General features: G+C 50.0%; 1 protein-coding gene across 1 annotated transcript in view; it reads right to left on the bottom strand.

Moving 5' to 3' along the window:
* CNTNAP2 (contactin associated protein 2) overlaps positions 1 to 13461 on the bottom strand; it is a 2382269-nt gene that overhangs the window by 39837 nt on the left and 2328971 nt on the right. The window contains exon 19 of the mRNA XM_060195676.1: positions 5489 to 5728. Within this exon, the coding sequence (XP_060051659.1) occupies positions 5489 to 5728 (240 nt within the window). The remainder of the gene's footprint in view (positions 1 to 5488; positions 5729 to 13461) is intronic.

The raw sequence follows: 13461 nt of genomic DNA, 5'->3' as shown, positions 1-13461 counted from the left end.
ACTTTGTCCTACTCTATATCTTACTGCCTTTTATCCACCAAGTTGAAGACTTTACTATGATTCCATCCTGACTTCCCTGGGCAGATAACCTCATCAATGTGTCCTGGAACCTCACCTCCCCAGAGCTCTGCCTCACTGGGGAAAGATAGAAACAGGCTGGGGGTGTGGATCAACCTGCCAATGCCCATGTCCAGAGGAGAAACAATTACAGAAGCCAGACTTTCCACTTTCTACATCCCCAAAAGAATTGTTGTCCATACTCCCAGAGGGGTAAAGAATAGGGAAGCTTCCAATGGAGGGGATGGGACATGTGGTTCTGGTGGTAGAAATTTTATGGAATTGTACCCCTGTTATCTTACAGTCTTGTTAATCATTATTAAATAACTAATGGAAAATTAAGAAGAAAGAAAGAAATGAAGGAAGGAAGGGAGGAAGGAAGGAAGGAAGGAAGAGTGCAGGGTTCCAGGATGGCCTTGTGACATTAGCAAAGTGTGACAGTTGGCATATGAAAGAATCATGAGTTGGCAATATTCAAAATAAGCACAGTTTATAAAAGAGAAATACAAGGGATTTGGGATGGCTTTGCAGAGGCCAAGCAAACAAAGCAATGAATTTGATTCTAGGTCCAAGGTGGCAGCAAACCCAAATGTAAAGAAGAAGGGAAGACGGGTTTCACAGGTGCTCAGAGCTCAGTGCCCCTAGGTCACAGCTCATTCTTCCCCCACAAATAGCTTTCTTTTCTCCCCAATCATGACCAACAGTATTCAGAAAGATGGTTATCACAGTTTAGCTTCTGTTTTTGTTTTTTTTACTTCATTTGCAGAGCAAACAAAGTTGGTTCTCTTGAGACTAAGAAACAAAGAGAGGAAAGGTCCATGTTAGTTATCAACTTCAAAACCTAAAATAGTTAGGGGCCCTTAGGGACGTAACTAAAATAGTCTCCCACACTTCTTTCTACCCTAAGGTCCCTTTTTTCATCTGCTCTATTCCTACTTTTTGGTTCCTGTTCATTGATAATTTTGTTCTGCTATGTATCTTAAAACTTTTCAGCCCAAAAGTTGCAGATACTATCATGATTTCATCCTGGTCCTAACTTCTCTGGGCAGATGACCTCACCGATGTGTCCTGGGGCCTCACCTCTTCAGAGCCCTAGCTCACTAGGGAAAGATAGAAATAGACTGGTTCTATTGATCCACCTGCTAACACCCATGTCCAATGGAGAAGCAATAACAGAAGCCAGAACTCACATGTTCTGCACCCCAAAAAGAATTTTGGTCCATACTCCCAGAGAGTAAGAAATGATAGGGGAAAGATGAACAGAGGGAGGGACATTTGGATGTAGTAATAGGTTTATGTGTTACTTGGAAAGGAAGAGAAGACGGGACTACAGAAAACAATTGTGGGGAGTGGGACAGGCAGTGGCACACCTGGTTAAGAACACATAGTACTAAGCACAAGGATGTGTGCTCAAACCCCCCCACTCCCCACCTGCGGGGAGAAGCTTCATGAGCAGGGAAGCCTATTTGCAAGTGTCTACCTTTTTCTCTCCCTATCTTCCCCTTCTCTCTCAGTTTCTCTATGTCCTATCCACTAAAATGGGAAAATGGCCACCAGGAGAAGTGGATTTGTGGTGCTGGCACTGAGCCCCAGTGATAACCCTGGAGGTAAAAAAAAAGGGGGGGGAATATATACAAATAACTGTAGAAAAAAATAATTAACCCATGTCTGCAACCTTAGGAGAATTCTGTAGTTTACAGTGGAGGGAAGGGGGATACAGAAAACTCTGGTGGTGAGAATAGTGTGAAGTTGTACCCCTGTTATCCTGTAACTTTGCAAATAAATATTAAACCATTAATAAAATAAAAAAGAGAGAGGAACAGTAGGGCTCTACCTTTGAGGACAAGAACCAGAGAAACAGCACATATGCAAAACCCAGCATAATATCCTATCCATAATATTAAGTCTTTGTTGTGGGTGTTTTTATGTTTAGATGTTCGGTTTCTCATTAAAAAACAGTATTAAGTGTTTCCACTACATTTTCTCTTTCTTGGCTTCTCTGGACTTTGAAAATCTGATTTAAAAATTTTCTCTAACTGCTCTGCTTAATGGCCACTGAAATTATTTGCTTTGAGATAAAAAAAAGATGAGAAGGAACTTTAAATTTATATATCCCGAAGATCTATAAACAGCAATGGCAATATTCTCCCATAATAAAACTTAAGGGATATATTTATTCCTTTCTAATAATGACACAAGAGAATGGCTAAAAGGAAGGAGGGAGAGAATATTAATGTTTGTCCATTAAAATAAAGGATTGTGAAAATGGAGAGACACTTCACTCCTCGCCTCTCGTATTCATCTCCCCAGTGAATTAAAGCAGTTAGGAAGGACTGCTCTTTTATTGGCGGCAGCAAATAATGTGCTCAACAGATTTATTCTCCTTGCTCATCATCACGATCAGCAAACGCATCCAGGGCACCTGTTGTAAGCAGGAGACCGCATGGTAGGAACACTTCATTGCTCATGGAAGATGGAGCAAGCTAGTAAGAAAGGCAGATAAAGAGAGAGACAGGTTGGGAGTATGGATCGACCTGTTAACGCCCATGTTCAGTGGAGAAGCAATTACAGAAGCCAGACCTTCCACCTTCTGCATCCCATTATTAACCTGGGTCCATGTTCCCAGAGGGATAGAGTAAGAAAGCTATGAGGGGAGGGGATGGGATATGGAGTTCTGGTGGTGGAAATTGTGTGGAGTTGTAACCCTCTTATCCTATGTTTTTTGTCAGTGTTTCCTTTTTATAAAAAAAATTGAAACAAAAAAGAAAGGCAGATAACCTTTCTCAGCCACCATGTTCCAGATGTTACCATGATGCCAACCAGACTTCCCTGGGCAGATGACCCCACCAATGTGTCCTGGAGCCCAACTTCCCCAGAGCCCTTCCCCACTAGGGAAAGAGAGAGACAGGTTCGGAATATGGATCCACCTGTCAATGCCCATGTTCAGCAGGGAAGCAATTATAGAAGCCAGACCTTCTACCTTCTGCACCCCATAATGACCCTGGGTCCATACTTCCAGAGGAATAAAGAATAGGAAAGCTATCAGGGGAGGTAGTGGAATACGGAGCTCTGGGGGTGGGAATTGTCCCCCTCTTATACTATGGCCTTGTCAGTGTTTCCATTTTATAAATAAATAAATAAATAAATAAATAAATAAATTAAAAAAAGAAAGAAAGAAAAAGAAAGGCAGATAACAGTACAGTCCTCCCTCCCAGGGCCAAACAAACGACGTGGGACAGAAGTGAAATCAGAATTTAAGAGAAGAAGTCATCGAAACATGGTGGGGTTAGAATGAGCAGTTAGGTATGAACTTCAGAGGGAGATGGAACTCTTCTGAACAAGGCGTACACTGGGCAGGCAGGCGCTGCCTTTGGTGGGAGGTGCCTCGGGGAACGGCTACTGTGTTTCTCAGAAAGGAGGAAAGAAAGAGTCTGTGTCAGGAGGAAAATGCAGATCACATTAGTAAACTATTTTTTGTTTCTCTTCCTTTGTCTCTGTCTCTCTCTCTCTTGCTTTTAGTGTTAACACTGGGGCTTGGTGTCGGCACTATGAATCCACTGCTCTTATGGCCATTAAATTTTTTTTTTTTTTTGGATAGGATAGAGAGAAATTGGGAGGGTATGGGAAGATAGGGAGAGAAAAAGATAGAAACCTGCAGACCTGTTTCACTGCTTGTGAAACAACGCCCCTGCAGGCGGGGAGCTGGGGGCACGAACCGGGATCCTTGCAAGGGTTTCTATCTTTCCCTAGTGGGGCAGGGCTCAGGCCAGTAGACTTTTTATAATTATACACACTGACACTTATTTCCTCTCTGTCCCTTTCTCTCTATTGATGGGATTTCATTTTATTTTTGTAGGCATGGTCTTCAAAGAATTAAGCCAACAGTGTATATAGTCAACGCGATATCTTGGGGTTGAGAGAAAGCTCACCAGGTATCACACTGTGTAATAAGTACTGTGTATTAAGCCCAGGGTTCTAGCCTCAGGACCATATGAAAGCACCATGGACAGCACCTAGGGAGCCCCATGGAGGGTGGGGCAGGGCTGTGGGGTGTCTCCTCTCTCAGCACCAGGCACAGCACCCAGGGAGCCCATGGAGGGTGGGCAGGGCTGTGGGGTCTCTCCTCTCTCATCACCATGCACAGCACCCAGGGTGCCCATGGAGGGTGGGGCAGGGCTGTGGGGTGTCTCCTCTATCAGCACCAGGCAAGCACCCAGGGAGCCCATGGAGGGTGGGCAGGGCTGTGGGGTCTCTCCTCTCTCAGCAACCTGCACAGCACCCAGGGAGCTCCATGGAGGGTGGGCAGGGCTGTGGGGTCTCTCCTCGCTCAGCACCCTGCACAGCACCCAGGGAGCCCTGTGGAGGGTAGGCAGTGCTGTGGGGTCTCTCTTCTCTCAGCACCATGCACAGCACCCAGGGTGCCCATGGAGGGTGGGCAGGGCTGTGGGGTCTCTCTTCTCTCATCACCATGCACAGCACCCAGGGTGCCCATGGAGGGTGGGGCAGGGCTGTGGGGTGTCTCCTCTATCAGCACCAGGCAAGCACCCAGGGAGCCCATGGAGGGTGGGGCAGGACTGTGGGGTCTCTCCTCTCTCAGCAACCTGCACAGCACCCAGGGAGCTCCATGGAGGGTGGGCAGGGCTGTGGGGTCTCTCCTCGCTCAGCACCCTGCACAGCACCCAGGGAGCCCTGTGGAGGGTAGGCAGGGCTGTGGGGTCTCTCTTCTCTCAGCACCATGCACAGCACCCAGGGAGCCCTGTGGAGGGTGGGCAGGGCTGTGGGGTCTCTCTTCTCTCAGCACCAGGGACAGCACCCAGGGAGCCCATGGAGGGTGGGGCAGGGCTGTGGGGTCTCTCCTCTCTCAGCACCAGGGACAGCACCCAGGGAGCCCATGGAGGGTGGGGCAGGGCTGTGGGGTCTCTCCTCTCTCAGCACCATGGACAGCACCCAGGGAGCCCATGGAGGGTGGGCAGGGCTGTGGGGTCTCTCCTCTCTCAGCACCAGGCACAGCACCCAGGGAGCCCATGGAGGGTGGGCAGGGCTGTGGGGTGTCTCCTCTCTCAGCACCGTGCACAGCACCCAGGGAGCCCATGGAGGGTGGTGAGGGCTGTGGGGTCTCTCCTCTCTCAGCACCCTGCACAGCACCCAGGGAGCCCCATGGAGGGTGGGCAGAGCTGTGGGGTCTCTCCTCTCTCAGCACCAGGTATAGCACCCAGGGAGCCCCATGGAGGGTGGGCAGAGCTGTGGGGTCTTTCCCTTCTCTCCTCTCCTCTTTCTATCTCCCTGATGTGTCAAGAAAAACACAATTGTTTTGGGGAGCCCACTCTGCAGAACTGTACACATTCAAGGTCCTACGTTTGCATCCAAGTGCCACATAGTGAAAAGAAGATCCCATCCAGCTGCCACCATCCAGCCAGCGGTGTGTCCTTACCTGTGGGTTTGACAAGCACAGCCAGGAAGTCGGTGGTGAAGGAGCTGACGTAGAGCAGGATGCAAGGTGCCCTGGTGGTGCTGAAGCTGAAGTGGATCTCCTCATGGGCCAGGTCTGGAGATGGACTCTGCTGATCGGGGGAGGGCTCCATCCGCCCGCCTACATCCTTGGTGCCCGTGCTCCCTGAGGCCTGGAAGTTGTACCGAAGCCACATTCCCTCTTCAAAGAAAGCGCCCACATCTGTGGAGAAGAGCGGGAGGGAGGGCGCTGGTGAATGATGGATGCTGCGCGAAGACATCCAGCAATGGCGACCTGGCTAGGACGGTTCATGCCCCGGGGTCTCTTGGGAAGTGTTCAGAGGACAGGTGGGCTCCAGGAAGGTGGTCAGGGCATGGGAAGTGTTCAGAGGACAGGTGGGCTCCAGGAAGGTGGTCAGGGCATGGGAAGTGTTCAGAGGACAGGTGAGCTCAGGGAAGGAGGTCAGGCCACGGGAAGTGTTCAGAGGACAGGTGGGCTCCGGGAAGGTGGTCAGGGCATGGGAAGTGTTCGGAGGACAGGTGGGCTCCGGGAAGGTGGTCAGGCCACGGGAAGTGTTCAGAGGACAGGTGGGCTGTGGGAAGCGGGTCAGGCCATGGGAAGTGTTCAGAGGACAGGTGAGCTCCAGGAAGGTGGTCAGGCCACGGGAAGTGTTCAGAGGACAGGTGGGCTCTGGGAAGCAGGTCAGGCCATGGGAAGTGTTCAGAGAACAGGTGGGCTCCGGGAAGGAGGTCAGGCCAAGGGAAGTGTTCAGAGGACAGGTGAGCTCCGGGAAGGTGGTCAGGCCACAGGAAGTGTTCAGAGGACAGGTGAGCTCCAGGAAGGTGGTCAGGCCACGGGAAGTGTTCAGAGGACAGGTGAGCTCCGGGAAGCGGGTCAGGCCATGGGAAGTGTTCAGAGGACAGGTGAGCTCCGGGAAGGTGGTCAGGCCACGGGAAGTGTTCAGAGGACAGGTGAGCTCTGGGAAGCGGGTCAGGCCATGGGAAGTGTTCAGAGGACAGGTGAGCTCCAGGAAGGTGGTCAGGGCGTGGGAAGTGTTCAGAGGACAGGTGAGCTCCAGGAAGGTGGTCAGGCCAAGGGAAGTGTTCAGAGGACAGGTGGGCTCCAGGAAGGTGGTCAGGCCACGGGAAGTGTTCAGAGGACAGGTGAGCTCCGGGAAGTTAGTCAGGCCACGGGAAGTGTTCAGAGGACAGGTGAGCTCCGGGAAGGTGGTCAGGCCACGGGAAGTGTTCAGAGGACAGGTGGGCTCTGGGAAGCGGGTCAGGCCATGGGAAGTGTTCAGAGGACAGGTGAGCTCCAGGAAGGTGGTCAGGCCACGGGAAGTGTTCAGAGGACAGGTGGGCTCTGGGAAGCAGGTCAGGCCATGGGAAGTGTTCAGAGAACAGGTGGGCTCCGGGAAGGAGGTCAGGCCAAGGGAAGTGTTCAGAGGACAGGTGAGCTCCGGGAAGGTGGTCAAGCCACAGGAAGTGTTCAGAGGACAGGTGAGCTCCAGGAAGGTGGTCAGGCCACGGGAAGTGTTCAGAGGACAGGTGAGCTCCGGGAAGCGGGTCAGGCCATGGGAAGTGTTCAGAGGACAGGTGAGCTCCGGGAAGGTGGTCAGGCCACGGGAAGTGTTCAGAGGACAGGTGAGCTTCGGGAAGCGGGTCAGGCCATGGGAAGTGTTCAGAGGACAGGTGAGCTCCAGGAAGGTGGTCAGGGCGTGGGAAGTGTTCAGAGGACAGGTGAGCTCCAGGAAGGTGGTCAGGCCAAGGGAAGTGTTCAGAGGACAGGTGGGCTCCAGGAAGGTGGTCAGGCCACGGGAAGTGTTCAGAGGACAGGTGAGCTCCGGGAAGTTAGTCAGGCCACGGGAAGTGTTCAGAGGACAGGTGAGCTCCGGGAAGGTGGTCAGGCCACGGGAAGTGTTCAGAGGACAGGTGAGCTCCGTGAAGGTGGTCAGACCATGGGAAGTGTTCAGAGGACAGGTGAGCTCCGGGAAGCGGGTCAGGCCATGGGAAGTGTTCAGAGGACAGGTGAGCTCCAGGAAGCGGGTCAGGCCATGGGAAGTGTTCAGAGGACAGGTGAGCTCCGGGAAGGTGGTCAGGTCATGGGAAGTGTTCAGAGGACAGGTGGGCTCCGGGAAGGAGGTCAGGCCACGGGAAGTTTTCAGAGGACAGGTGGGCTCTGGGAAGCGGGTCAGGCCATGGGAAGTATTCAGAGAACAGGTGGGCTCCGGGAAAGCGGTCAGGCCATGGGAAGTGTTCAGAGGACAGGTGAGCTCCAGGAAGCGGGTCAGGCCATGGGAAGTGTTCAGAGGACAGGTGAGCTCCGGGAAGGTGGTCAGGTCATGGGAAGTGTTCAGAGGACAGGTGGGCTCCGGGAAGGAGGTCAGGCCACGGGAAGTGTTCAGAGGACAGGTGGGCTCCGGGAAGGAGGTCAGGCCACGGGAAGTGTTCAGAGGACAGGTGGGCTCCGGGAAGGAGGTCAGGCCACTAGTTCTCATCTCTGTCACACATGTAAGAAGGTAGCAGAGTCTGATGGGGAACTGCTAACTTTAGAATAGTACTAAAGAGAGCCAGGGTGACAGCTCAGTCACAGAACATGGGGCCCCAAGTGTCCCAGGTTCAGTCCTCAGCACTATGCACATCAGAGCTGAGAAGTGCTCTGGGGTCTCTCTCCTCCTCCCCTTCTTCCTCCTCTTCCTCCTTCCCCAGCCATTTCCTTCTCCCTTTCTCCCCTAGTCCTCATTCTCCATCTCCTTATCCTCCTTCTACCTGTCCTCCTTCTGCTCCAAGCTCTCCTTTCCCCTCTCCTCTTTATCATCCTCCCCTCTTCTCCCTCCTCTTCCCTGTCTTCTCCACACCCCCATCTTCCTCTCCCCTCCTCCTCTTCCTCCTTGTTTCTTGTGGTACTGGGACATCCCATGTGTGACTGTATCATTCCTGATATGGCTTCTTTTTCTTAAACACACACACACACACACACACACACACACACACACACACACACACACACACACAGTCACACACGCACACACACTCACACACACACACACACACACACACTCACACACACACACACACACACACACACACACACAAACACACACACACACCCATCACAGCACTGGAATTTCCCACAGTTCCATAGCATCCCCATGTGGTACTGGGACTTCAATCTGGGTATTCCTCTCCAATATTGTAACCTATTTAAAAAAATATGTTTATTTATTTATTGGATAGAGACAGTCAGAAATTGAGAGGGAAGGAGGTGACAGAGAGGAAGAGAGACAGAGAGACACCTGCAACACTGCTTCACCACTTGTGAAGATCTCGAGTTCTTGCTCACTGTACCATGTGCACTCAACCAGGTGTGCCACCACCCTGGCCCCTCCAATATTCTCCATCATAAAAATACACCTCTCAAAATAATCAAAACGAAGAAATGGAGAGCTATGGAAAATGTTTAATATTAGTTCGTAAGACTTTCTTGCCTGAGGCTCCAGAGGTCCAAGGTTCAATTTCTAGCACTAGCACAAGTTGGAGCTGAGCAGTGCTCTGGTCTCTCTCTCTCTCTCCCTCTCTCTTTCTCTAACAAATAAAACTTAGAGAAAACTAAAGCAAAAAAAAATATCCTCAAATACTCAGACCAACAGACTGATTCAGTGGGGTGAGCGGTGTCAGAAGAAAGGCAGTGGTGACTTCACCCTGGTGAGAATGTCACACATCAGAAAGGACAGTAACAACAAATGCCGGAGAGGTTGTGGGGGCAAAGGAACCCACTGCACAGCTGGTGGGAATGTCAGTGGGTCTAATCCCTGCGGAGAGAAGTCTGGAGAACTCTAACAGGGCTAGAAATGAACCTACCCTAGGACCTGTCTGCATGTTCACACATAGGCTCATCCATGTTCACACACATGATGCTTGTATCCTGCTCATCCATGTTTTCAATGCATGCATATGTGTGCAGGCATGTTTGTGGGTGGATGATCATGACTGGGGGTGTCCTTGGCATGCTGAAGGCTGGGATCAGGGCTGCAGAATGCTCTGCAGTGTGTGGGGAGGCACTTCCCCCAATGTCCAGCTCCAAATGCCCAAGCTTCTTGTGGAAAAGCACAGGATGCAACCCCCTGCCCTGTGTGTCCACATCAGTCTCTGTGTGACTTCCACAGTGGGGGCATGCAGGGGACATGGCGACATGCTTCTAGAGTGAAGCGGTAGTGTACCTGGCCGAAGAGGAGCTGTTCAGCACACAAGCCACCTGTAGTCAAGTGGAGGTCTGTGGGGGGAACTGTGAGGCTGAGGTTGAGGACGGTGTGGACCTCCTATCAAATAGGTGCCTGGTGGTACAGCCACCCCATCAGACTCCCCCACCTGGAGTCGAGCGGTGGGGGGGGCCTCGACCTCCAGGATTCTGTCCCCTATCAGTCTCCCTTGCCCCACATTCTCTAAGCACAAAGGTTCACTTCCTTGTTCTCAACCAATAATCTGACACCAAATTACAGATGCTACTATGATTCCATCCTGACTTCCCTGGGCAGACGCTCTCACCCATGTGTCCTGGAACCCCATCTCCCCAGAGCCCTGCCCCACTAGGGAAAGACAGAGACAGGCTGGGGGTGTGGATCCACCTGCTAATGTCCACGTTCAGCAGAGAAACAATGACAGAAGCCAGAACTCCCACCATCTGCACTTCATAAAGGTCTTTGGTCCATAGTCCCAGAGGGAGAGAAGTGATAAGGGGAAGGTACCAGAGGCCTCTGAACTCTAATTCCATCAGGACTCACAGAGAGAATAGGGAAAAAAAGGAAAGACATTCAGAAGTAGTAACAGGTATAGGTATGCCCTAGAAAGGAAGAGAAGGCAGGACCATAGGAAAAAATGGGATATATATATATATGTTAGTCAGCCCATATCTGTGGTCTTGGTAGACTTAATGCAGTTTACAATGGAGGGAATGGGGACACAAAACTCCGGTGTGGAAAACCACCACCATCAACAACAACAACAACAACAACAACAACAACAACAAATTCTTAGCTGCAATAACCATGGTCTGAATGTCATTATGTCAGGTGCCGTAAGATGCCGTAAGATACTGATGCCATAAGATATTGAGTTTATTCCTTTGATGCCATAAGATACTGAGTTTATTCCAGTTACCCCATGTGCACACTCTAGACCCTCAGGGCAGAAGCCAGAGGGGCAGAGTTATGGGTGCATGGCCAAGAGCCTGTATGCCAGAAAGTTAATCTCTGACCCATCCTAGCCTTCGCCTGAGGGCAGGATTTTGTGCTAAGGCACACAGTCTGAGAAACAGTCCTCATGGTGTTTTTAAACAAAGGAACGATCTTGGTGGACGACACACATTTTGCAAACATTGATGCAAAGGTAAAACAAACATCAGTAGGATTTCTAGTAATAAGTATCAGGACGCCTGGGATTAGAAAGCTTCTTCAGCAGAGTAGAGAGTATCGAATGGGAGGCGAGTCCCATAGGCAGACTCTCTAATGGGTGAAGTCTCCTGTGGGCTGTGTATCTGAGGGGTATTGCATCCAAGAGGCGGAGCTCCCAGTGGCTGCTGTACCCAGTGGGTGTGGCATGTGGCTGAGCAGGCGACCCAGTCTGCAAAGGGGAGCCCGCCAGTCATTCTCCCTTTAACTGGCCGCCTTCATTCCGACTCAGATCAGATCATAAAAGCAGATTCAGAAAGTTAAGGGTGTTTGATACACAACCCCCAAAGGCACCACAGAGAATACTTCTGGTGTGTTTTAGAGTAGTTGTTAAAACACATTCTGGATTTATGGGGGTTTTGGAGGGAGGGAGGGAGGGAGGGAGGCACTTTGCTGGAAAGTGTTAAGCGGAGCCCACACCATAAACCAGCTGTTAAGCCTGGGGCTTGGGAGTGCCCTGAAGCACCTCAGGCTTTGCACAGCAGATTTACAGCTGTCCTTTCAGAGCGGGCTCAGAGCCTTTCTAAAGGACATGTCCAATCAGGCGCCTGCGACCACACTCAGGAAAGTAATGCTCTAGGCCCCATCTGACTAGGCCATAGAGATAAGTACTAGTTGAACAGACCCAAATAGCTTTTCTCTCATTAAATGATGGACAGGTTTTGATTTTTTTTTTTTTTTGCCTCCAGGGTTATCTCTGGGGCTTGGTGCCTGCACTATGAATCCACTACTCCTGTGGCCATATCTTTCCTTACTTTTTTTTTTAAATTTCTTTATTGGAGGATTAATGGTTTACAGTCAACAGTAATCTACAATAGTTTGCACATGCATAACATTTCTACATCATAATACAAAAGGGTCATGATCTGTTACAATACCCTGTATCTTAGTAGAATAGAGTCAGAGAATGTGGAATTCATCTGGAGTAATAAGGTTCAGCTGACAAATTGTTGACATTCCTATCTCTAGTTAATGGGAATAAAACCACTTTTGTGGCAACAAGCAGGGAGGCAAGGAAAAGAAAAAGGATTTTTGAGAAAGCTAAGCTGACTGATATTCAAAGTCTCTCTCAGTCCCAAAGTATTCAGTGATGCTAAAGTCTAGGGTGTGCTTAGTAAAAGCTACACCTCATTTCTTCCCCATTTTATTGAACAGGACAGAGAGAACTGGAGAGAGATGGGGAAGACAGAGAGGGAGAGAGAAAGACAGACACCCGCAGACCTACTTCACCGCTCCCTGCAGCTGGGGGTCTGGGGGCTCGAAACTGGATCCCTGTGAGGGTCCTTGTGCTTATTACTATACTGTGTGTGCCTTAACCCAGTGTGCTACTGCCCGGCCCCTGGTCTTGGTTTTTGAAAGCTTGATGTAAAGCTTTTTATACTATTATGAGTTAGTTGAGACTTTGAGATTCATTTTAGGGAAAATGGTGTCATGCCCACCCTGCTATTCAAAGATGTATTACAAAAGAGATTTGTTAAATGAGGGGCCAGATGGTAGTACAATTAGGAGGCCACATTTGTTACAATGCACAAGGACCAAGGTTCGAGCCCCTCATGCCCACCTGCAGGGGAAAAGCTTTACAAGTGGTGAAGCAGGGCTGCAGGTGTCTCTCTGTCTCTCTGTCTCTCTATCTCCCCCTTCCCTCTTGATATCTGGTTGTGTCTATCAAATAAATAAAGATAATAAAAAATTTAAAAAGAAAACAGTTCGCACTCACTTTTCAACGACTCCTCATCTCTCTCTCCTCCAAGTTAATTTTTGCCTTTGCATATAATTGATCTGTAGTTGGTGTTTTAAAGAAAAATCCCCATGATTCTTTCTGCACCCCTGTGAAGACTCCAGAATTAAAAGCCTCTAACTCACAGAAGAACGCTTTCCAAAGTTTATTTTAAAGTCAATAACTTGGGGGTGGGGTGGTAGCGCAGCAGGTTAAGCACAGGTGGCACAAAGGGCAGGGACCGGCATAAGGATCCCGGTTCGAGCCCCCGGCTCCCCACCTGCAGGGGAGTCGCTTCACAGGCGGTGAAGCAGGTCTGCAGGTGTCTATCTTTCTCTCCCCCTCTCTGTCTTCCCCTCCTCTCTCCATTTCTCTCTGTCCTATCCAACAATGAATGATATCAACAATAACAATAACCACAACAAGGCTAAAACAACAAGGGCAACAAAAGGGAGAAAAAAATGGCCTCCAGGAGCAGTGGATTCATGGTGCAGGCACTGAGTCTCAGCAATAACCCTGGAGGCAAAAAAAGAAAAAGAAAAAGAAAAAGAAAGTCAATAACTTATAACTTGGAGATATTTCCCCACAGAAGCCAGAATTCCCATGGTGGATCATTGGCTGTGACAAGCCCACAAGTCCTGAATCACCCTGGATGGATCATAGGAGATAACTGATCAGTGCAGCCGTCACTCAGTAAGTAAAACAGAAGCCACCAGCACCCCTAACCATGGAGGCTTCGTCTGACTGTGAGAGTTCAGCGAGGTCTGTCTCCGTAAGGATTTCATCTCATGT

This window comes from Erinaceus europaeus, chromosome 8, assembly GCF_950295315.1.
Source record: "Erinaceus europaeus chromosome 8, mEriEur2.1, whole genome shotgun sequence".
Taxonomy (NCBI): Eukaryota; Metazoa; Chordata; class Mammalia; order Eulipotyphla; family Erinaceidae; genus Erinaceus; species Erinaceus europaeus.
This window is presented reverse-complemented; position numbering and strand designations above follow the sequence as displayed.